General features: G+C 45.1%; 1 protein-coding gene across 4 annotated transcripts in view; it reads left to right on the top strand.

The window, feature by feature from the left end:
* The window catches only part of LOC148529023 (uncharacterized), a 93224-nt gene extending 72364 nt beyond the window's left edge, over window positions 1–20860 (top strand). Inside the window, exons 2-20 of one of the 4 annotated variants that reach the window (XM_088468980.1) lie at window positions 4070–4174; window positions 4723–4772; window positions 5328–5396; window positions 5553–5597; window positions 6711–6783; window positions 7052–7081; window positions 7340–7375; window positions 8265–8306; window positions 8597–8633; window positions 8875–8937; window positions 9091–9144; window positions 10123–10219; window positions 10636–10722; window positions 11164–11250; window positions 11692–11790; window positions 11949–12029; window positions 12653–12718; window positions 20486–20682; window positions 20814–20860. In XM_088468980.1, the coding sequence (XP_088325106.1) occupies window positions 4070–4174; window positions 4723–4772; window positions 5328–5396; window positions 5553–5597; window positions 6711–6783; window positions 7052–7081; window positions 7340–7375; window positions 8265–8306; window positions 8597–8633; window positions 8875–8937; window positions 9091–9144; window positions 10123–10219; window positions 10636–10722; window positions 11164–11250; window positions 11692–11790; window positions 11949–12029; window positions 12653–12718; window positions 20486–20610 (1246 nt within the window). In that variant the 3' untranslated portion in view covers window positions 20611–20682; window positions 20814–20860. Of the gene's footprint in view, window positions 1–4069; window positions 4175–4722; window positions 4773–5327; window positions 5397–5552; window positions 5598–6710; window positions 6784–7051; window positions 7082–7339; window positions 7376–8264; window positions 8307–8596; window positions 8634–8874; window positions 8938–9090; window positions 9145–10122; window positions 10220–10635; window positions 10723–11163; window positions 11251–11691; window positions 11791–11948; window positions 12030–12196; window positions 12236–12652; window positions 12719–12805; window positions 12924–20485; window positions 20683–20813 lie in introns of those variants that run through there. The other 3 variants (XM_088468983.1, XM_088468982.1, XM_088468981.1) reach the window with 3 other exon arrangements.
* Window positions 20861–21434: the final 574 nt, after the last annotated feature.

Raw genomic sequence — 21434 nt, 5'->3', positions numbered from 1 at the left:
CAACCAGTCACATAATGTACATACAGTACAGTACTGTACCATACAGTAAGATCTTATAACAGGATGCAAATCACTGCACATACAGTATTGTATGGTACATACGGTACGGTGCAGTAACTGAACAGTAGAGAAGTTGCCCGAGTTGTTGTCATGGTATAACCAATAATGTAGATTAATGAGATGCACTCACAGCTTTCACTGAGATGGGATGAATTACAGTATGACAATTATTTATTTATTTTAATTAAAAACAGCAGCGGGAGGAGTGCACAAGGATGAGGCCGCTCTGTGCGGTTCACTGTAGCTGTCATGTGGGCTAGTGGTTAGGTGATCACTTTGGTAGAATTATGGTCCCGGGTTCGATCCCTGGAAAAGAATACCGTACCGTATATTTTTTTTTATTGTCACTGTCTGCTCTGGACACTATAGTGAAACTACTTTAGTAGTGTTGTACTGTAATACTGTAGTGTTGTTGTTTAAAGGCTGCTTAAAAGTAAGATATTGCAAACTGATTGTGCGTTTAAATAGTGCAAAACTGTCGTCAATGTCTGCGCTGTGGTGGCTGTCTGCTTCAAGGGGTTGCAATGGGATTTCATGTGCATGCCCAGTGGAGGGGTTACAATGGGATCTTTAACGCCAAGAGAGGGCTCTGTATCACAAACTGTATGCCAAAAGCGCAAAACGCAAACATGCGACAACGTAGATGCGTCTCGGCCTTAAACACGATAGCTACATCCCTTGGACTGTGTCTGAGAGTGGTTTCTGACTGTGAGAGAGTGTTCTGTGTTCAAAGCTGATTGTGCGTTTGAAGCGCAAAATAGCGTTGCATCACAAACTTATGACAATGGTGATGCTGTTCCAACCTTGCACACTAAGTACAGTATTACTGGGATCTGTATGAGAGAGAGCTCTCTGTATTACATGGTTAGCGCTATGGTGGCTGTCAGCCATCTGCGATGGATTAGAAATGGAAGGGGTACAATGGGATCTGTGGCACCAAGCCATACGCCATGTAGCGCTATGCCATCACTGAGCATGCGCAGTTGGCTGTATTACTGCAGTTGGTATGCTGTTGAATTTCCATCTCTGGCAGGCGCATGCCCAGTAAGAGGGTTGCGATGGGATTTCTGGCGCATGCCCAGTGGGCCGAGAGTCATACACAGTGCATCAGGTCTTTTCCCCCAAAGCAAGCAAGAGCCTCTCATTACCATAATAAAGGATGCTACTGTAAGCAGTCAGCTCTGCCCTAGTGTCCTGAAAAATGCTACGAATAGTGACCATTGCCAAGGATACCATCCCCCGTCTGCTAGGACAACTAGTGTGCCACTATGAATATGACCGTACTGTATATTAAAAACTGATGGTGCTGTTGAATTTATCACCACAGAATAGTGATTTCATAACTGCAGAAACTGGTAGTGAATCTACTGTATAGAATGAGAGACAGGGCTCTGTATCACAAACTGTGTGCCCAAAGCGCAAAATGCAAACATGCGACAACGTAGATGCGTCTCGGCCTTACACACAATAGCTACATCCCTTGGACTGTGTCTGAGAGTGGTTTCTGACTGTGAGAGAGCGCTCTGTGTTCAAAGCTGACTGTGCATTTGAAGCGCAAAATAGCGTTGCATCGCAAACTTATGACAATGGTGATGCTGTTCGAACCTTGCACACTAAGTACGGTAGTACTGGGATATGTATGAGAGAGAGCTCTCTGTATTACACGGTTGGCACTATGGTGGCTGTCAGCCATCTGCGATGGATTAGAAATGGAAGGGGTATAATGGGATCTGTGGCGCCAAGCCATACACCATGTAATGCTATGCCATCACTGAGCATGCGCAGTTGGCTGTATTACTGCAGTCGGTATGCTGTTGAATTTCTATCTCTGGCGGGCGCATGCCCAGTAAGAGGGTTGCGATGGGATTTCTGGCGCATGCCCAGTGGGCCGAGAGTCATACACAGTGCATCAGCTCCCTCCCCCAAAGCAAGCAAGAGCCTCTCAATACCTTAATAAAGGATGCTTTGTTAACCCATTTACTGTAAGCAGTCAGCTCTGCCCTAGTGTCCTGAAAAATGCTACGAATAGTGACCATTGCCAAGGACACCATCCCCCGTCTGCTAGGACAACTAGTGTGCCGCTATGAATGTGCCTGTACTATATATTAAAAACTGACTGTGCCATTGAATTTAGCACCACAGAATAGTGATTTCATAACTGCAGAAACTGGTAGTGAATCTACTGTATAGAATGAGAGACAGGGCTCTGTATCATAAACTGTGCGCCGAAAGCGCAAAACGCAAACATGCGACAACGTAGATGCATCTCGGCCTTACACACGATAGCTACATCCCTTGGACTGTGTCTGAGAGTGGTTTCTGACTGTGAGAGAGTGCTCTGTGTTCAAAGCTGACTGTGCGTTTGAAGCGCAAAATAGCGTTGCATCGCAAACTTATGACAATGGTGATGCTGTTCGAACCTTGCACACTAAGTACGGTAGTACTGGGATCTGTATGAGAGAGAGCTCTCTGTATTAAACGGTTGGCGCTATGGTGGCTGTCAGCCATCTGCGATGGATTAGAAATGGAAGGGGTACAATGGGATCTGTGGCGCCAAGCCATACGCCATGTAGCGCTATGCCATCACTGAGCATGTGCAGTTGGCTGTATTACTGCAGTCGGTATGCTGTTGAATTTCCATCTCTGGCAGGCGCATGCCCAGTAGGAGGGTTACGATGGGATTTCTGGTGAATTAGTGTCGACGTGCATCGTGCGTCGTGCGATGTACGACGTGCGTCACTGGCTAGTGAAAATGGCTGTTATGAGGGCAAGACGCTACTCGTCCGGCGAGCTCTTTGTCTTGGTGAAGTGGCGGGACCAAGCGTTCGCCACAAACCAAGACAAAGAGCTCACCTACAGCAGTGCGAGCCATGAAATATATAGCCTATATGGCGTGCGCCGCAAAGTACGCTCACTCCAGTGCAGGTGGAGTGACCTTCTGAGGAGGGACAGGCCTCGCCTAGAGCACATCAAGAGGCAAATAATAATTCGAAGTAAGTACAGCATTGCTGTATAATCACATGAATTACAGTATACTGTACAAAAACTAATACAGTACAATGCATGACTCTGACATACTCTACATTACTGTACACTGCACTGTAGGGTGTAGGATACTACAGTATCTGACGATGACTGACAGTTGTTACCACATACTGACATGACTGGCAGACATTTGATTGACAGGCTGATTAAAGCTACAGTACTGTACTGTACATGGACTAAAGGGTTACACACTATTGGTCGACATGGCTTGTTTGATTAATAAACCTACAGTAACAAAAGGCAAGTTGATTGATCCACCATTCTAATTTCTGTCGACCAAATCTATGTTAACCTACAGTACTGTACACACTATTTTTCGGTGCTGGGCATGCCCCCTTTAAGTCTGCCATTATTACTGTAGGTCACGGACAGATTCAGGGGTCTCCAATCAGCTCCCAACTGTCATCTCATAGGCTGTGTTTGAAAAATGAAACTTGGGAGCTGATTGGCTGGTATCTTATCACTTCTCACTCTGTGCCCCATTTACAAATGAAGGGAAATACCAGGGGGAATTTTCGTTTAGTATCACTGTGATACAAATGAAAATTCCACTGGTACTGTATTTATTAATACCGTACTTACCCCTCCGGCGAGGTGTCACAAAGTCCTCAGCGAGGTCCTCCGCTGGGTTTGGGCTCCAGTGTCATGCGCATGTGCCATCTTGTACACCTCGTGGGGTGGCGACAGTGCCACCCACATAGCCTATGTGTGATGTTGCACCACTTTATTTTTTATATACAGTACAGTACAGTACCATACTGTTTTATTTTGGGCCCAATGCCAGCTTCACAGACTACAGTAGTTTTTGTACTACAGTATACTGTATTGGTTTGTATTTTAATCAATAGCTAATTCCCTAAGGCCATCTACAGTACTGTACCATAATCCCTCTCCAATTTGGAATAGAGGTCTGAACTCTTGTTTTCAAATGCTCCTTAATGACGACATGTATTTTTCCCCACAGGGCAAGCAGCACCCCCTGCCCTGGCAGTGCCACCACCACCGCCACCACCACTGCCACCAACCCCACCACCGCCAGCAGCCGGGTCCAGTGGGCTGAATTTTTGGAGTAAGTACAGTACACACTACTGTACACTGTTCTCTCTCTCCTTTCTCTCTCTCTCTCTCTCTCTCATTTGTGTGTTTGTTTTTGGTGTTATGGAGACTCTGGTCAAGATTTGTACAGTTTATTTGTTTCAAAATGGTTTTGAGGGAAACTGACAGTACAGTGTTCTTTTTCCACAGTCCTACCTCCACGACCACCACCACCTTCTGCAGCCTCCTCCTCAAATGATAGTGGTAATGATTACAACAGTTACAGTATGGACACAATAGTGTCATGCTACTGCCTTTTTGATTTTTTGTATAATATTTTTTTTCTTATACTGTATACACAGACAGACTCGTCATTGATGAGGAGGCTGCAGGAAGCCCCATACCATGTAAGTACAGTACACCACATTGTTTTCTACAGCACTGTATATCTCTCCTTTTCTTCCCTTGTCAGTCTCTCTCTACCTATGGTATCTCTTTCTCTCTCTCTTTATCCCTCTCTCTCTTTCTCAGTGTCTCTCTTTTCTGTACTAGTGTAATAGTAACATTATTTTTATTCAACAGTATCACCAAGTCAAGGGTATATCCCCGGCCCAGTGGCCTCATCTGGCCGCGTAAGTACACTACACCACATTTTTTTCTACAGTACTGTATCTCTCTCTCTCTCTCTCTCTCTCTCCCTCCCTCTGTTTTTCTCTCTCTCTTTCTCTCTCTCTTTTTCTCTCTTTATCTCTCTCTCTCTTTCTCTCCCTCTGTTTTTCTCTCTCTCTCTTTCTCTCTCTCTTTTTCTCTCTTTAGCTCTCTCTCTCTCTTTCTCTCTCTCTCTCTTTATCTCTCTCTCTTTCTCTCTCCCTCTGTTTTTCTCTCTCTCTCTCTTTCTCTCTCTTTCTCTCTCACTCCCTCTTTCTTTCTCTTTATCTTTCTCTCTCTTTAATTTTCCTCTCTCTCTCTTTTTCGCTCTCTTTCCCTGTTTTTCTCTTTCTTTTTCTCACTTTCTCTTTTCCTCTCTCCCTGACTCCCTCTGTTTCTCTCTCTCTATATTTTTCTCTTTCTCCCATTCTTTCTCTCTCCCTCTCTCCCTCTGTTTTTCTCTTTCTCTCTTTCTCTCTAAAAACATCTCCAACGTCTTCTCCTTACACAATAATTGTTTCTGTCCTTGTATATTTTAGTTGAAGACATTGAAGGGCCTCAGCCCTCCCCAGGGCAAGAGGAGGACCCAGACTCCCATCCCCAGCCAAGTAAGTACTGTATACAGTTTTATACTGTAGGACATTTTGTATTAATACTGTAATACAGTACAGTATATACTGTAGTAATGTTACAGTTGAGTATGTTTACCCTCTACTTTCCCACTGAGTACTGTACAATACTGTATTATTATTTTCTTTATGCAGAACACCTCCATATAGCGATTGTGGAGCTGGAGAGCAGCAAATCCAGTAAACCTTTCTTTCTCTCTCTCTCTCTCTCTCTCTCTCTTTCTCACTCTCTCTCTTTCTCTCTCTTTCTCTTTCTCTCTTTCTCTCTCCCTCTGTCTTTCTCTCTTGCCCTCTCCCCCTCTCTCTCTCTTTCTCTCTCCCTCTGTCTTTCTCTCCCTCCCTCTCCCCCCTCTATCTCTCTCTTTTTCTCTCTCATTCTCTTTCTCTCTCCCTCTTTCTTTCTCTCTCTCCTTCCCTCTCCCCCTCTCTCTCTCTCTTTCTCTCTACCTCTGTCTTTCTGTCTCGCCCTCTCCCCCTCTCTCTCATTCTTTCTCTCTCCCTCATCCCCTCTCTCTCTCTCTCTCTTTCTCTTTCTCTCTCCCTCTGTCTTTCTCTCCCTCCCTCTCCTCCTCTCTCTCTCTCTTTTTTTCTCTCTCTTTCTCTCTCCCTCTTTCTTTCTCTCCTTCCCTCTCCCCCTCTCTCTCTCTCTTTCTCTTTCTCCCTCTGTCTTTCTCTCCCTCCCTCTCCCCCTCTCTCTCTCTCTTTTTCTCTCTCTCTTTCTCTCTCCCTCTTTCTTTCTCTCCTTCCCTCTCCCCCTCTCTCTCTCTCTTTCTCTTTCTCTCTCCCTCTGTCTTTCTCTCTCGCCCTCTCCCCCACTCTCTCTTTCTTCCTCTCTCCCTCTTTCTTTCTCTCCTTCCCTCTCCCCCTCTCTCTCTCTCTTTCTCTTTCTCTCTCCCTCTGTCTTTCTCTCTCGCCCTCTCCCCCACTCTCTCTTTCTTCCTCTCTCCCTCTTTCTTTCTCTCACTCCCTCTCCCCCCTCTCTCTCTCTTTTTCTCTTTCTCTCTCCCTCTGTCTTTCTCTCTCGTCCTCTCCCCCTCTCTCTCCCTCTTTCTTTCACTTTGTCTTTCTCTCTCTTTAATTTTCCTCTCTCTCTCTCTTTTTTGCTCTCTTTCCGTTTTTCTCTTTTTTTCTCTCTCTCTCTTTCTCTCTCTCTCTGTCTCCCTCTGTTTCTCTCTCTCTTTTTCTTTTTCTCCCTTTCTTTCTCTCTCCCTCTCTCCCTCTGTCTTTCTCTCTAAAAACATCTCCAACGTCTTCTCAATACACAATAATTGTTTCTGTCCTTGTGTTTTTTAGTTGAAGACATTGAAGGACCTCAGCCCTCCCAAGGGCAAGAGGAGGACCCAGACTCCCCTCCCCAGCCAAGAAAGTACTGTATAGTTTTATACTGTAGGATATTTTGTATTAATACTGTAATACAGTACATTATATACTGTAGTAATGTTACAGTTGAGTATGTTTACCCTATACTTTCCCACTGAGTACTGTACAATACTGTATTATTATTTTCTTTACACAGAACACCTCCATATAGTGATTGTGGAGCTGGAGAGCAGCGTATTTTTTTTTCTCTCTCTCTCTTTCTTTCTTTTTCTCTTTCTCTCTTTTCTGTAACATACTGTCATTTTTTTCAACAGCATCACCAACCAGTGGCCTCCCCATGCCATGTAAGTACAGTACAGTATCTCTCTGCTTTATTTCCCTAGTCTCTCTCTCTTTCTCTCTCCCTCTCTCTCTCTTTCTTTCTCTCTCTTTCTTTCTCTCTCTCCCTTTCTTTCTCTCTCTCTCTCTCTCTCTCTCTCTCTCTCTTTTTCTCTCTCCCCCTCTATCTCTCTCTCTATCTCCCTCCCTCTTTCTCTCTCTCTCTCTCTCTTTTTTTCTCTCTCTCTCTCTTTCTCTCTCTTTACATGTTTTTTTTCCCACAGTTCCAGAGACCGTACCCCCAGCTGGCCCCAGCGAAAGTCTGTATAAGTACAGTACTGTACACTACAGTAAATTGTTCTCTCTCTCTCTTTTTCTCTCTCTCTCTCGCTTTTTCTTTCTCTTTCTCTCTTGTTTTCTCTCTCTTTTTTACTCCCCCTCTCTCCCTCCCTCCCTCTCTCTCTCTCCCTCCCTCCCTCTCTTTCTCCCTCCCTCTCTTTCTCCCTCCCTCTCTTTCCCTGTCTTTCTTTACCTCTATCTGTCCCTCCCTTTCCCCCTCCCTCTCCCCTCCCTCTCCCCTCTCTCTCTCTCTCTCTCTCTCTTTCTTTCTCTTTTTCTCTCTCTCTTTTTCTTTCTCTGTCTCTTTCTCTCTTTTTATCTCTCTCTGTTTTTCTCTCTCCCTTTCTTTCTCTTTCTCTCTTTCTCTATCCCTCTCCTTTGTTTCTCTCTCTTTCTTTCTCTCCCTCCCTCCCTCTCTCTCTCTTTTTCTCTCTCCCCCTCTAACTCTCTCTCTATCTCCCTCCCTCCCTCTCTCTCTCTCTCTCTCTCTCTCTCTTTTTCTCTATCTTTTTTTTCTCTCTCTCTTTCTCTCCCTCCCTCTCTTTCTTTCTCTCCCTCCCTCTCTTTCTCTCTCACTCCCTTTCTTTCTCTCCCTTTCTCTCTTTCTCTATACCTCTCTCCCCCTCTATCTTTCTCTTTCTCTCTCTCTCCCTCTCCTTTGTTTCTCTCTCTCTCTCTTTTTCTCTCTTTTTTCTCTCTTTCTCTCTATCTTTCTCCCTCTCTCTTTCTTTCTCTCCCTCCCTCTCTTTCTTTCTCTCCCACCCTCTCCCTCTCTCTGTCTCTCCCTCTCTCTCTCCCTCCCTTTCTCCCTCTCTTTCTCTCACTCTCATGTTTTTCCCTTTCTCATGTTACATGTTTTTTTTCCCACAGTTCCAGAGACCGTACCCCCAGCCAGCCCCAGCGAGAGTTTGCGTAAGTACAGTACATTGTTCTCTCTCTCTTTTTCATTCTCTGTCTCTTTCTCTCTTTTTTTCTCTCTCTCGTGTGTTTTCATACATTTTTTTACTTGTCAACATTTGTTTTTCTTTGACACACAGATGACTGCTTTATCGTGGAGGCAGGCAGCAGCCCTGCCCCGATCTGTAAATACAGTAGTGTACTGTACATTACATTGTTCTACCACTGTATACTTACTGTCTCTCTCTCTCTCCATGCATCTCCAACCTCTTCTCAATACATGCTAATTATTTCTCTCTATGAAGGCATAGACGATCCGTGGAAATGGAAAGTCCATTTTGTGTAAGTACTGTCCGTACACTATTTTACATTGTCTTCTACTGTATCGCACTCCTTTTTTTTACTTTCACAGTGTCTCTCTCTCCCTCCCGTACTACAAAGACCCATCTCACTTGCTCCGGGGCTCGCGTGCGCACTGCCGGACAATCGACCTGGTTGTGCGTGGATCTGACTCAGGCCCTACTGTAATTCTTTCTATACTGTACTTGTATAACAGGAACATTCTGTTTTTTTCCCCCCACAGTTCTGCAACAAGGAAAGCCCCGGCGCCAGGCCCCCACTGACCCAAATTTGGGTTTTTGCCCGCGTAAGTACTGTACCTTACACTACTACAGTATACAGTACTATAAATTGTCTTCTACTGTATCACTCTCATTTTTTGTGTGTTTGTATTGGTCTAATGTACAGTATGGAGGTGTTATTTTTTCAACCGCATAATCGTTTTTTCTTAAACACACAGTCAAAAAATTCAAACAGGAGCAACCAGAGCCACAGCTCCCTCGCCTCTGTACGCGTAAGTAGAGTACTGTATCTTTTTCTGTCTCTCTCTTTTTCTCTCTCCCTCTCTGTCTTTCTGTCCCTCCCTCTCCCCCTGCCCCTCTCTTTCTTTTTCTCCCTCCCTCTCCCCCCCTCTCTCTCTTTCTCTCTCCCTCTCTCTCTCTCTCCCTCCCTCTCTTTCTCTCTCTTTTTCCCTCTCTCTTTCTCTCCCTCCCTCTCTCTTTTTCTCTCTCTCTCTCTTTTTCTCTCTGTCTTTCTCTCTCCCTCTCCCCCCTCCCTCCCTCTCCCTCCCTCCCTCTGTCTTTGTTTGTTTTTGTTGTTATGCTCTGTTCAAGATTTATGGTGCATACACACTGGGCAATAAAGTGGACGACTCAGGGAGCATATCGTGTAGTGTGTACGCATCATTACACAGTTTATTTGTTTCCAAATGGTTTTGATGGAAACTTTTCTTTTTCCACTGTCCTACCACCACCAACGGCGGCACCACCACCACCACCAACAGCGGCAGCGGAGGCACCACCACCCTCCAGTGGTGTTTCCATGCCGCGTAAGTGCAGTACACCACATTCTTTTCTACAGCACTGTATCTCTCTCCTATTTTTCCCTTTTCAGTCTCTCTCTCTCTCTCTCTCTGTCTTTCTCTCTCCCTCTTTCCCCCCTCCCTTTCTCTCTCTTTTTCTCTCTCTTTTATCCCTCTCTCTTTCTCTCTCCCTCTCAATCTTTCTCTCCCTCCCTCTCTCTTTTTCTCTCTTTCTCTCTCTCTCTCTTTTTTTCTCTCTCTTTCTCTCTACCTCTCCCCCCCTCCCTCTTTCTTTTTCTCCCTCTGTCTGTGTTTGTTTTTGTTGTTATGGAGGCTCTGTTCAAGATTTATGGTGCATACACAATGGGCGATAAAGTGGATGACTCAGGGAGCATATCGTGTAGTGTGTACGCACCAAAACACAGTTTATTTGTTTCCAAATGGTTTTGATGGAAACTTCTTTTTCCACAGTCCTACCACCAACAACGGCGGCATCGGCAGCGGTGGCACCACCACCAACGGCGACAGCGGGTGGCACCACCACCCTCCAGTGGCGTTTCCATGCCGCGTAAGTGCAGTACACCACATTCTTTTCTACAGCACTGTATCTCTCTCCTATTTTTACCTTGTCAGTCTCTCTCTCTCTCTCTCTGTCTTTCTCTCTCCCTCCCCCCTCCCTTTCTCTCTCTTTTTCTCTCTCTTTTTCCCCTCTCTCTTTCTCTCTCCCTCTCTGTCTTTCTCTCCCTCCCTCTCTCTTTTTCTCTCTCTCTCTCTCTTTTTCCCTCTCCCCTCCTCCCTCTTTCTTTTTCTCCCTCTGTCTGTGTTCATTTTTGTTGTTATGGAGGCTCTGTTCAAGATTTATGGTGCGTACACACTGGACGATAAAGTGGACGACTCAGGGAGCATATCGTGTAGTGTGTACACACCATTACACAGTTTATTTGTATCCAAATGGTTTTGATGGAAACTATTCTTTTTCCACAGTCCTACCACCACCAATGGCGGCAGCAGTGGCACCACCAATGGCGGCAGCGGCGGCACCACCACCCTCCTGTGGCGTTTCCATGCCGCGTAAGTGCAGTACACCATATTCTTTTCTACAGCACTGTATCTCTCACCTATTTTTCCCTTGTCAGTCTCTCTCTTTCTCTGTCTTTCTCTCTCCATCTCCCCCCCTCCCTTCCTCTCTCTTTTTCTCTCTCTTTTTCACTCTCTCTTTCTCTCTCCCTCTCTGTCTTTCTCTCCCTCCCTCTCTCTTTTTCTCTCTCTCTCTCTCTCTTTTTCTCTCTGTCTATCTCTCTCCCTCTCCCCCCTCCCTCTTTCTTTTTCTCCCTCTGTATGTGTTTGTTTTTGATGTTATGGACGCTCTGTTCAAGATTTATGGGCGATAAAGATTTATCCACTGGGTGTTAAAGTGGACGACTCAGGGAGCATATCGTGTAGTGTGTACGCACCATTACACAGTTTATTTGTATCCAAATGGTTTTGATGGAAACTATTCTTTTTCCACAGTCCTACCACCACCAATGGCGGCAGCGGTGGCACCACCAATGGCGGCAGCGGCGGCACCACCACCCTCCTGTGGCGTTTCCATGCCGCGTAAGTGCAGTACACCATATTCTTTTCTACAGCACTGTATCTCTCACCTATTTTTCCCTTGTCAGTCTCTCTCTTTCTCTGTCTTTCTCTCTCCATCTCCCCCCCTCCCTTCCTCTCTCTTTTTCTCTCTCTTTTTCACTCTCTCTTTCTCTCTCCCTCTCTGTCTTTCTCTCCCTCCCTCTCTCTTTTTCTCTCTCTCTCTCTCTCTTTTTCTCTCTGTCTATCTCTCTCCCTCTCCCCCCTCCCTCTTTCTTTTTCTCCCTCTGTATGTGTTTGTTTTTGATGTTATGGACGCTCTGTTCAAGATTTATGGGCGATAAAGATTTATCCACTGGGTGTTAAAGTGGACGACTCAGGGAGCATATCGTGTAGTGTGTACGCACCATTACACAGTTTATTTGTTTCCAAATGGTTTTGATGGAAACTGTTCTTTTTCCACAGTCCTACCACCACCAATGGTGGCAGCGGCAGCACCACCTCCACCAGCAGCAGTGGCGGCACCACCATTTTCCTCTTTTAGAATGCGGCTTGCCGCCCTGAGTAAGTACCGTGCACTACTGTACTGTACATTGTGCTCTCCTTTTTTCAGTGCCTCTCTCTTCCTCCTGTACTCCAAAGACCCATCCCCAACCTCTTCTCCTTACACACTAATTGTTTCTGTACTTGTGTAACAGGAATATATATTTTTTTTCCCACAGTGCGGGAACGTGGAAGGCCACAGCCACAACCCCCCACCGGCCAGTTGCCGGAACCTGGGCCAAGCAGGCCTCACAGGTTGTGTAAGTACTGTACCCTACACAACTGTACAGTACATTGTCTTCTTCTGTACTGTCTCTCTCTCCTTTTTTTGTTTTCACAGCATCTCTTTCTCTCTCTTCTGTAATACAAAGACGCATCTCCAACCTCTTCTCCTTACATACTTTGTGTTTTTATTTTTTTTATAAAGGACATCACTCTAAAGGTGCCCATCCACTTAAAGATACCGGTATGACAACCACTGCATGATTACTACATGTGATGAGCCTACTAGTATGTGATGAGCCTACTCTGAACAAGGGTCAGGGTCATCAATCATTTGCAAACATGCTTTGCAGATACTGTACAGTAATAGTCATTAAATTGTGGGAGGTTACTGTACTGTATCTACACCGCACCTAAAGTATCCCTCTGTCTGCCAGCCTGAAGCTTCAGTCAATATAATGACCTTTGGTGTAGCAATGTTTAGACTGTACAGTACTTTTCCTGCATTGTACCGTACTGTAGCCATTGTATTGTTTTGTTCATTTATGTACTGTACAGTACTTTGTTAGGAGCTACAGTAGCCAAACCATGTACAGTAGCACCATACCATATAAAGGTAAATGCAGCACTGTTAATGTGAATATATTTTTTTCCATTACAGTCTTCACTCAGGGACCCCAAGGGAGGCAGGGGCCCCAAGGGAGGCAGGGACCACGCCTGACTCGAGGTAGAGTACAGTATTTATGGTAGTGTCAAGATTGTACAATATTGTATATTAGTGTTGTAATACTGTACCCTTTTTTTCTCCCTACAGAACAAATTATTTTCTTTTTGGCCCTATATCGCCAGATGGCCCACCACCTGGTGGATTTATTTTTTAATTTTTTGTTAACTTTATTTTTGTTTAATATTGATTTTTATTAAAATTTGTTTTATACAGTACAATGTTTTCTGTCTTTACTTGGTTATGTGGATAAAGTACAGTATACTGTATTTAAATTTATTTATACTGTAGCAACTAAAAGGTAAGAAAATACAGTACAGTAAGTCACCCATTCAGTACTTTTATTAATTGCAGACCACTCTTAACGGGTGATTTAATAAAGCTTGGAGAGAGATAAAATTGGAGAAATTGTAAATACAGTAACACCAACCAATTAGCTACTACAGTAACTGTCATTTTTCAAACACAGCCTGTACAGTGACAGTTAGGATCTGATTGGTTGGTGCTATTTATCTACAATTTTATCTCTGTCTAAGCTTTAACTAAATAAATACACGACAACAGTAAACTTTTTTTAGCCCATCACGTGTTTTTGCTCCTATGGGTGAAAAGTGCCAATCAATGTGCTCCCAACTGTCATCTCACAGGCTGTGTTTGAAAAATGACAGTTGGGAGCTGATTGACTGACACCTTATCACTTTTTTTTGTATCACTTTTCACTCTGTGTCCTAACACTGCTTAGTACAGTAAATAGACCCCTTGGAGTGAAAAGACGAGATCGGCTAAAAAAAAGTAAATAGACGCCTAAATTGAAAAAGGTCCTCAGTGTATACAGTACTGTATGTCTACTGTACTGTATACTACTATAAGTGCCGGGCAGCTGTGAAATCACTGGGATGGGCAACAGGGATACTGTACAGTATATGACAGTGGGCGGCAACCCCCATCGGCCGGCGCTCCCCTGGTAAGTGAAATCCTGGCCAATAGGATGATACACCCCTGCATCTGTGTGTTATTGACTTTTTGTACCTTTTTAGTGACAGATGCACATGTTGGGTCTCAGGCGCACTTAAAGACTGAATTACATACAGTACAAACACCAATTGTATAAATTAATGACAATTTTTATTTAACCTACAGTAACATGCTTTACAGAGGGGGGGAACTTCTTTAGCTTTCCACCCCTGTAGTCCTCTAGTGTCCCACGCTTCTTTCTTCTGCCGCTGGCATGTCCTGGAGTTCCAAGCTGGACACGGACATGACTACTGTACAGTACCTAGGAGGAAAGAGATGATGTGAGAACAGTCCTTCCTCAATGCCGACCAATACGCCCTACTAGACCGAGGACTACACAAAAAGATTAGGCTATTAAGTTAAAATCATCACTGGCACTTTTGGCCTCAGATCCAGAGTTTCACCTATACCAGGTGCAGACTCTACCTTGAATCAGAGTGCAAGGTCCACTGTACGCCCTGAAGAAAGGAGGATAGGCAGAGACGAACAGACAGTAAAAGACAGACACACTGGTATGGTACATACAGTACTCACCGGAGATACTCTTGTTCTTTGTCGCACTCAATCCCACACAGAGGTCCCTGTAGGAGAGAGAATATGCCATGCAAGGCCCTTTCCTGCTCTAATAGTGTCACACTAATCTACTGTAACATTAATATCAGCCCTACTGTATCTCACCAGCCTAACAAACTACAATATTAATTAATGTACATTACAGTTGGCCTCACAGAGGGCCTACCGGTACCTGTTATGGTGGAAGAGGCTTTGAGGGGTGGAACTTCTTTAGCTATTTTGCTTTCCACCCCTGTAGTCCTCTCCTGTCCTCCGATTCTCTCTTCACATGGGTCTTCCTCTCTTCAGACCTATTGGTTTACTGTAGGTTGGGTTTAATGTTCCGTTGGCCTCACATAGTGCCTATCTGTTATGGTGGAAGAGGCTTTGAGGGGGGGAACTTCTTTAGCTCTTTTGCTTTCCAACCCTGTAGTCCTCTCCTGTCCTCCGCTTCTCTCTTCACACGGGTCTTCCTCTCTTCAGACCTGTTGGGCTACAGTAGGTTGGGTTTAATGTTCCATTGGCCTCACATAGGGCCTATCTGTTATGGTGGAAGAGGCTTTGAGGGGGGGAACTTCTTTAGCTCTTTTGCTTTCCACCCCTTTAGTCATCTCCTATCCTCAGCTTCTTTCTTCTGCCGCTGCCACGTCCTGGACAGCGGCAGCGCCGGGTCTTCCCGTCTTCTGACAAGTCCCTTCAAGTCGTGTTTGTTGATTGCAGATCTGTACTTGTATGCGTGACTGTCCTCCATGCATGTTTCCTTGGCATGCGCAGCACCCCATTCAGCATGTCCTTTATCTGGGTAAGTTCTTCTTTTCCAATCCTGAATCTTGTCCGGCATCTTGAGAGGATATCTTCTCTTAAATTGTTGGGGATTGGCACTTTCTTCCGACTGCCATCAAAGTTCACCCGCTTCGTCCAATTGCAATACAGGTCGTAAGGCACGTGTTCCTGAAATATTGCTTGCGCATATCGATGCATCTCACAATTGACAGCTCTGTAAATTTCATTGTCCTTGTCAACATTGATTACAGCCAGTGGTATATCCGGTAATGGTGTTCCAAATACAGTCAGTGGTGCTGGGGTGCTCGACATAACAGACATTCCTGGTGAAAGTACAGGCATGCTTGCATTGTTGATCCTCGATTCTTCAACTGACCGTTCAGGCAGGCGATATGATGCCACTGGTGTACTCTCCCACTGAGGCAGGCTGCATGATGGCACTGGTGTCATGTCCAAGTGCTCTGATGCCACTGTATTGTCCATATCTAGCAAGTGGAAGGATGGGTCAGTCTCCAAGTTGAAATCGTCGTCGTTCTCCTCAGGCTCAAATTCATCCGGTGTGACCATTTCATACTGGATTGCCTGGTCATGTCTCTTCCTGGTACTCTGGGCAGCGGCCTCTTGCCATTCTTCTTTACTTTGATGGATTGCTTCTTTCATTGCTTCTGCAATGGTGTTCTTAAGCCCTTCCTTCAGCTCTTCTTTCAAGTTGTCAATTTTCGCTTCCAGTTGACCAACTTTTCAAACAAGGTCTCTCACCATCCTAGCACAGCTACATGTGCATGCGTTATCTTCTTGGAATGACAGTTTTTGATGAGTTGGTGAGTGGGATACATCTTCAACAAGAGGCTCAAAGGTGTCCAATTCTTCTGGCCCATAAATGACTGGTGTTTCCTCCTGGTTCTCGACGTTCATGGGTTGCTCCACTTGCAAAGTGTTGTTTTTTGGCTTTGCATTCTTCCTTGCCTTGACTAGAAGAGGTACCTGTAAATTTTCCTTACCTGTATTCTTCTTGGAAGGTTTGCTTGTAGACCGTTGTGGGACTAGTGCACTCAGCCTTTTGGTCATTGGAAGTGGGCAAGATTCGTTTCCATTGTAAAAACCTCTGCTCTTCACCATTTTTACAGTTCGGTGCACTCTGAAATACACAAGTATAAAGACACTAAATAAAATGTTAAGTAAAATAGTGGAAATACATGTACTGTATACAGTAAATGTTTCACATTACAACACTGTAAACAATTACAGTACTCATACTGCACTTTCAAGAATGTGCTGCTACTGTACTCTATAAAACTCCAGTAATAACCCTATCACACAGAAAAGCAAATTACAGTACTGTAGCATTTACAGTAAAGCACTTTACTGTACTTAGGCCCTTTTTCAGACCCACTCGCGAGCGGCTGTCCGCTCACAAGTGGGTCGATGGTCCCCACTGTGCATGCGCACGACGGAGGGAGCTCCGTCGTGCGCATGTGCGAGACCTGACGAGTGAAGGACTTTCCTTTGCTTGGAGTGTCTCATCAAAAGGGGCGTGCTGTCGATGTTGACTGACAGCACGCCCCCTTTGGTGGGCGTGCCGGGGGCGTGCCTGCCAGACGGAGGCATTCCCAAGGGAATGCCTACCGTCTGAAGCCGGGGGCCGGCTAGTGATGTCAGTGGGAGTGATTTTGGCTCTGATAGAGCCAAAATCACTCCTGGCCTTGCGGTTGAAAAACCCAACCGCAGGCTTTTGCTTGCAGTTTCGATGGTCGCGATGGTCAAGACCATCGCAACCATCATTTTGCACGCTCGTATATGCTGTGGGTGGTGACCCACAGCTATACGAGCATCCAGGAGGATGCTCCATATTAATGGAGGTGGGCCCTGATTCAGAGCGAGCGCTCTGGTCAGAGCGTCCGGCTCTGAATCAGGGCCTTAGTGCAGTAATTTGCTGATCAGATTTTTACTGTGTGAAAGGGTCACTTTGACCTTACATTTAACCTGGTCATTTTTAATGTTTTTTTTAACAGTAAATATACCGTAGATTCAATCAAATATACCGTAGTACATACTGTACGGTACAGTACTGTACACAATACTAAGCAGTGTTAGGAGACATTGAAAAGAGATACGGTAATGTAAGGTACCGTACAGTACTGCACCAACCAATCAGTTCTCAACATTGCATTTGAATAATTGCATTTGGTAGCTGATTGGTTTGTAAAGTACCTTACAGTTTCACTGTCTCCTAAGACTGTGCGTGTGTTATACAGTATATACAGGTAAATATAGGAGATTACAGCACTAAAACTGTTAAAGCACTAACCACTATTGTGAGATTGTATAGAGGCACAAGATAATAAATATGATAAATACAGGTGTCTAAAAAACACTCCTTAATTATATACTGTACAGTACTGTATGGTAGGTGTCAGCTCATCAGTAATAAAATGTGTGAATATCTGAACTGATATACAGTGCAGTACTGTAAAGTAGAGTGCCAAATTTGCTATTTTTATAACATAAATCAAAACTTAGGGCCTCATTCAGAGGCGGTCGGATGATGCAAGCGGTCGCTCAGAAACTGGGCGGCCACTTGCATCCTGACCACCCACCTCTGCTGTGGTTGTTAGGCTGTGGGTTAACACCCACAGCTCTAACGACTGCTCAGGTGATGGTCACGATGGTCAGAGACCATCGCGACTATCGGGGCTTACGACGAGACCCTAGGGTAGGGTCTCACTTGTCATAAGCCCCGGAGAGCTTCTGGCTCTGTCAGAGCTGGAAGCTCTACACTGACATCACTAGTGATGTCAGTGGGGCCTCCCCCAAATGGCAGGCATTCCCATTGGAACACCTCCATTTGGGCTGCCACCCCCCCGGCCCGCCTTCCAAATGGGGCGAGTTGTCAATCAACATCGACAGCTCACCCCCTTTTAGAAAGAGACCCGTTACGACTGGCGCTGTCGGTCATAGCGGGTCTCACGCATGCACACGAGGGGGCCAGCTCCCTCGTGCGCATGCGCACTGGCAAAACATCGAGATGGCCATGCTGTCATAGACCGTACTGCCACCTCTGAATAAGGTCCTTAGTGTGTACAGTACCATTAGAACCATTAGTGTAAAAGTTTAATGTGCAAAGTGGTGCAATAATGAAAACACACGTTAAACACAGCAATATTGCGACTGAAACTAAAATGGCCGCCGAGAAAAACAAGATGGCGGGGACAGGATGGTCACTCACAGGAGTCTATGAGGGGCAGCGGGAGGCTAGGAAATGATCGGTGTGTTTGTGATAGTTACTCAATACACAAATAAGCGTCTACGGGGATGGGTGAAGGACGGGTCATACCGAAGCAGCGGGACGATAAACACAGCAATATTGCAACTGAAACTGAAATGGCCACCGAGAAAAACAAGATGGTGGCGGGGACTGGACTGTCACTCTCGGGAGACTGATGGGCAGCGGGAGGCAAGGAAATGATTGGTGTGTGTGTGATAGTTACTCGATACACAAATAAGCGTCTATGGGGATGGGTGAAGGGAGGGGCATACCGAGGCAGCGGGACGATAAACACAGCAATATTGTTACTGAAACTTAAATGGCCGCCGAGCAAAACAAGATGGCGGCGGGGACAGGACGGTCACTCACGGGAGACTATGAGGGGCAGCGGGTGGTTAGGAAAACAATCAGTGTGCGTGTAATAGTTACTCGATACAGAAATAAGCATCTACGGGGATGGGTGAAGGACGGGGCATACCGATGCAGCGGTATGATAAACACAGCAATATTGCGACTGAAACAAAAATGGCCGCCGAGAAAAACAAGATGGCGGCGGGTACAGGACGGTCACTCACAGGAGTCTATGAGGGGCAATGGGAGGCTAGGAAATGATCGGTGTGTTTGTGATAGTTACTCGATACACAAATAAGCATCTACGGGGATGGGTGAAGGACGGGGCATACCGAGGCAGCGGGATGTTAAACACAGCAAAATTGCGACTGAAACTAAAATGGCCGCCGAGAAAAACAAAATGGCGGCGGGGACAGGACGGTCACTCACGGGAGACTATGAGGGGCAGCGGGAGGCTAGGAAATGATCGGTGTGTGTGTGATAGTTACTCGATACACAAATAAGCATCTATGGGGATGGGTGAAGGACGGGGCATACCGAGGCAGTGGGACAATAAACACAGCAATATTGCAACTGAAACTTAAATGGCCGCCGAGAAAAACAAGATGGCGGCGGGGACAGGACGGTCACTAACGGGAGACTATGAGGGGCAGCGGGAGGCTAGGAAATGATCGGTGTGTGTGTGTGATAGTTACTCGATACACAAATAAGCATCTACAGGGATGGGTGAAGGACAGGGCATACCGAGGCAGCGGGACGATAAACACAGCAATATTGTGACTAAAACTAAAAAGGCTGCCGAGAAAAACAAGATGGCGGCGGGGACAGGAGGATCACTCAAGGGAGGCTATGAGGGGCAGCGGGAGGCTAGGAAACGATCAGTGTGTGTGTGATAGTTACTCGATACACAAATAAGCATCTATGGGGATGGGTGAAGGACGGGGCATACCGAGGCAGCGGGACGATAAACACAGCAATATTGCGACTGAAACTAAAATGGCTGCTGAGCAAAACAAAACGGTACCGTATGCATTGAAACCTCGCTACGCAAATCAGCGTCTAATACAGCAAACTGCAAAATGACCGTGAACCATAACATAGCAACCTACCGTATTTACAGTACCAGCGGGTTGATACTGTAGGAAACAGCTGTAGAAGCTCAGGTTACAGCAACAAAGGTGACTCGGAAGTCAGGCAGAGTTGCAGAGGTAGATCACGGTAATGAGCAGCAGCAACAGCGACTTAGAAGTCAGGCAGCATTGCAGGTGGTAGTAGTAGTATCTCAAGGGTTCGTACTGTTGATACGTGCCGTTGAGACAATCCGAGCAGCAAGTCCGTACAGTTAAGTAGCAGATTCACAGTGTGGTTCGCGTATGCGTATTAAGATCCGTACGCATGCGCAGTTGGGAAAACATCGCTACGAACGAACGAGCGGCCGCTTACGAGTGGCTCTGAATCAGGCCCATTGTCCTGTTTGTCTCCTTCATACGGTAGATGCATATTTGCGTATTAAGGGGCATACTGTATGAAAGCTTGATGTGAGATTAAATTGGGAAATATATATCACTAATTAGCTCAAAACTATCATTTATTAAACACAGCCTGCAAAATGAAATTTACTAGCTGGTTATACTGTACAGTACAGTATATACCGGAGTAGACATGTTACGGCTGATGTACAGTAACAATGTAATACCCCTCTGTGTTTTTTAAGATACTGAACATTAAATTATGTACTGTATACTGTACTCAGTCTGTATACTCAGCAACAGTACTGTACCATATTTCTCTTGTTCTCTCCACAGATTTTGTCATCAAACATGGCAAAAATCAGCAAAGCCATCAGCAAGATAATTGCAAGCATGAAAAAATAACACAAAACAACACGACAGATCCAGGCCTGGCTGAAAGAGTGTGGTGTTCTTGTTAGTTTACAGACTGTGCGCTATCATGCATTTGAGACAACGCAGACCAGATATAGATTTCCTTCTAAATGCACATGGTAGGTACTTTACATCAACCTTCTTTTTATTATACTGTATGTTGCTAGATTGCTACTGTATTGTGTTCCAATTTCAACACTAACTGTCCAATAATTGCTACAGTATATGCCCTGTATGTGTTCTACCGTAGGAGCGTCAAAAAGATTGTGCACAAATTGACTTGTGAGGATGATGAGCGTACAGCTTTACAAATCCAACGTATTCTAAAAGCAGAATGTGACCTGGACATCTCCTGTTCCAGCATCAAATGGATGGGTAAGGAACTGGGATGGACTTTTGGCCCTACAAGGTACTGTACATAAAATATATATATACTGTATATTAATAATGCACTGATTTTACATGACAGTAAACTAAAACTTGTTTTTATTCCACAGGATAAATCCCATGATAAGGGATGTTAATAAAGTAAAGAGAGTTGAACAAGCACGACGGTGGATAGAGAGTGGAGAGAATTTTAATGACGTAATTTTCACAGATTCTCTCGAGAGGTTCTCAAGACTGTCCTTCCGACACCATGCACATCTCTCACTTAAACCACGTCCGAAGCATCCGTTAAAGGTCCATGTATGGGGAGGTATATCTCTTTGGGGTACAGGACCAATCTATATTTTTGAAGGTGCAGTACAGTAATGTTTGTTGTAAAAATTATTTACAGTCCTGTACAGTGTACGCTTATTACTGACAATTTCTCATCTCTTTAGGCATCATGGATAAGACCTTCTTCCAAGAAAAAATAGTAGATTGCTGT

This window comes from Taudactylus pleione, unplaced genomic scaffold (genome assembly GCF_031769625.1).
Source record: "Taudactylus pleione unplaced genomic scaffold, aTauple2 ptg000087l, whole genome shotgun sequence".
In the NCBI taxonomy this organism is placed as follows: domain Eukaryota; kingdom Metazoa; phylum Chordata; class Amphibia; order Anura; family Myobatrachidae; genus Taudactylus; species Taudactylus pleione.
The sequence above is the reverse complement of the archived record's forward strand: the minus strand, read 5'-3'. Positions and strand labels throughout refer to the sequence as shown.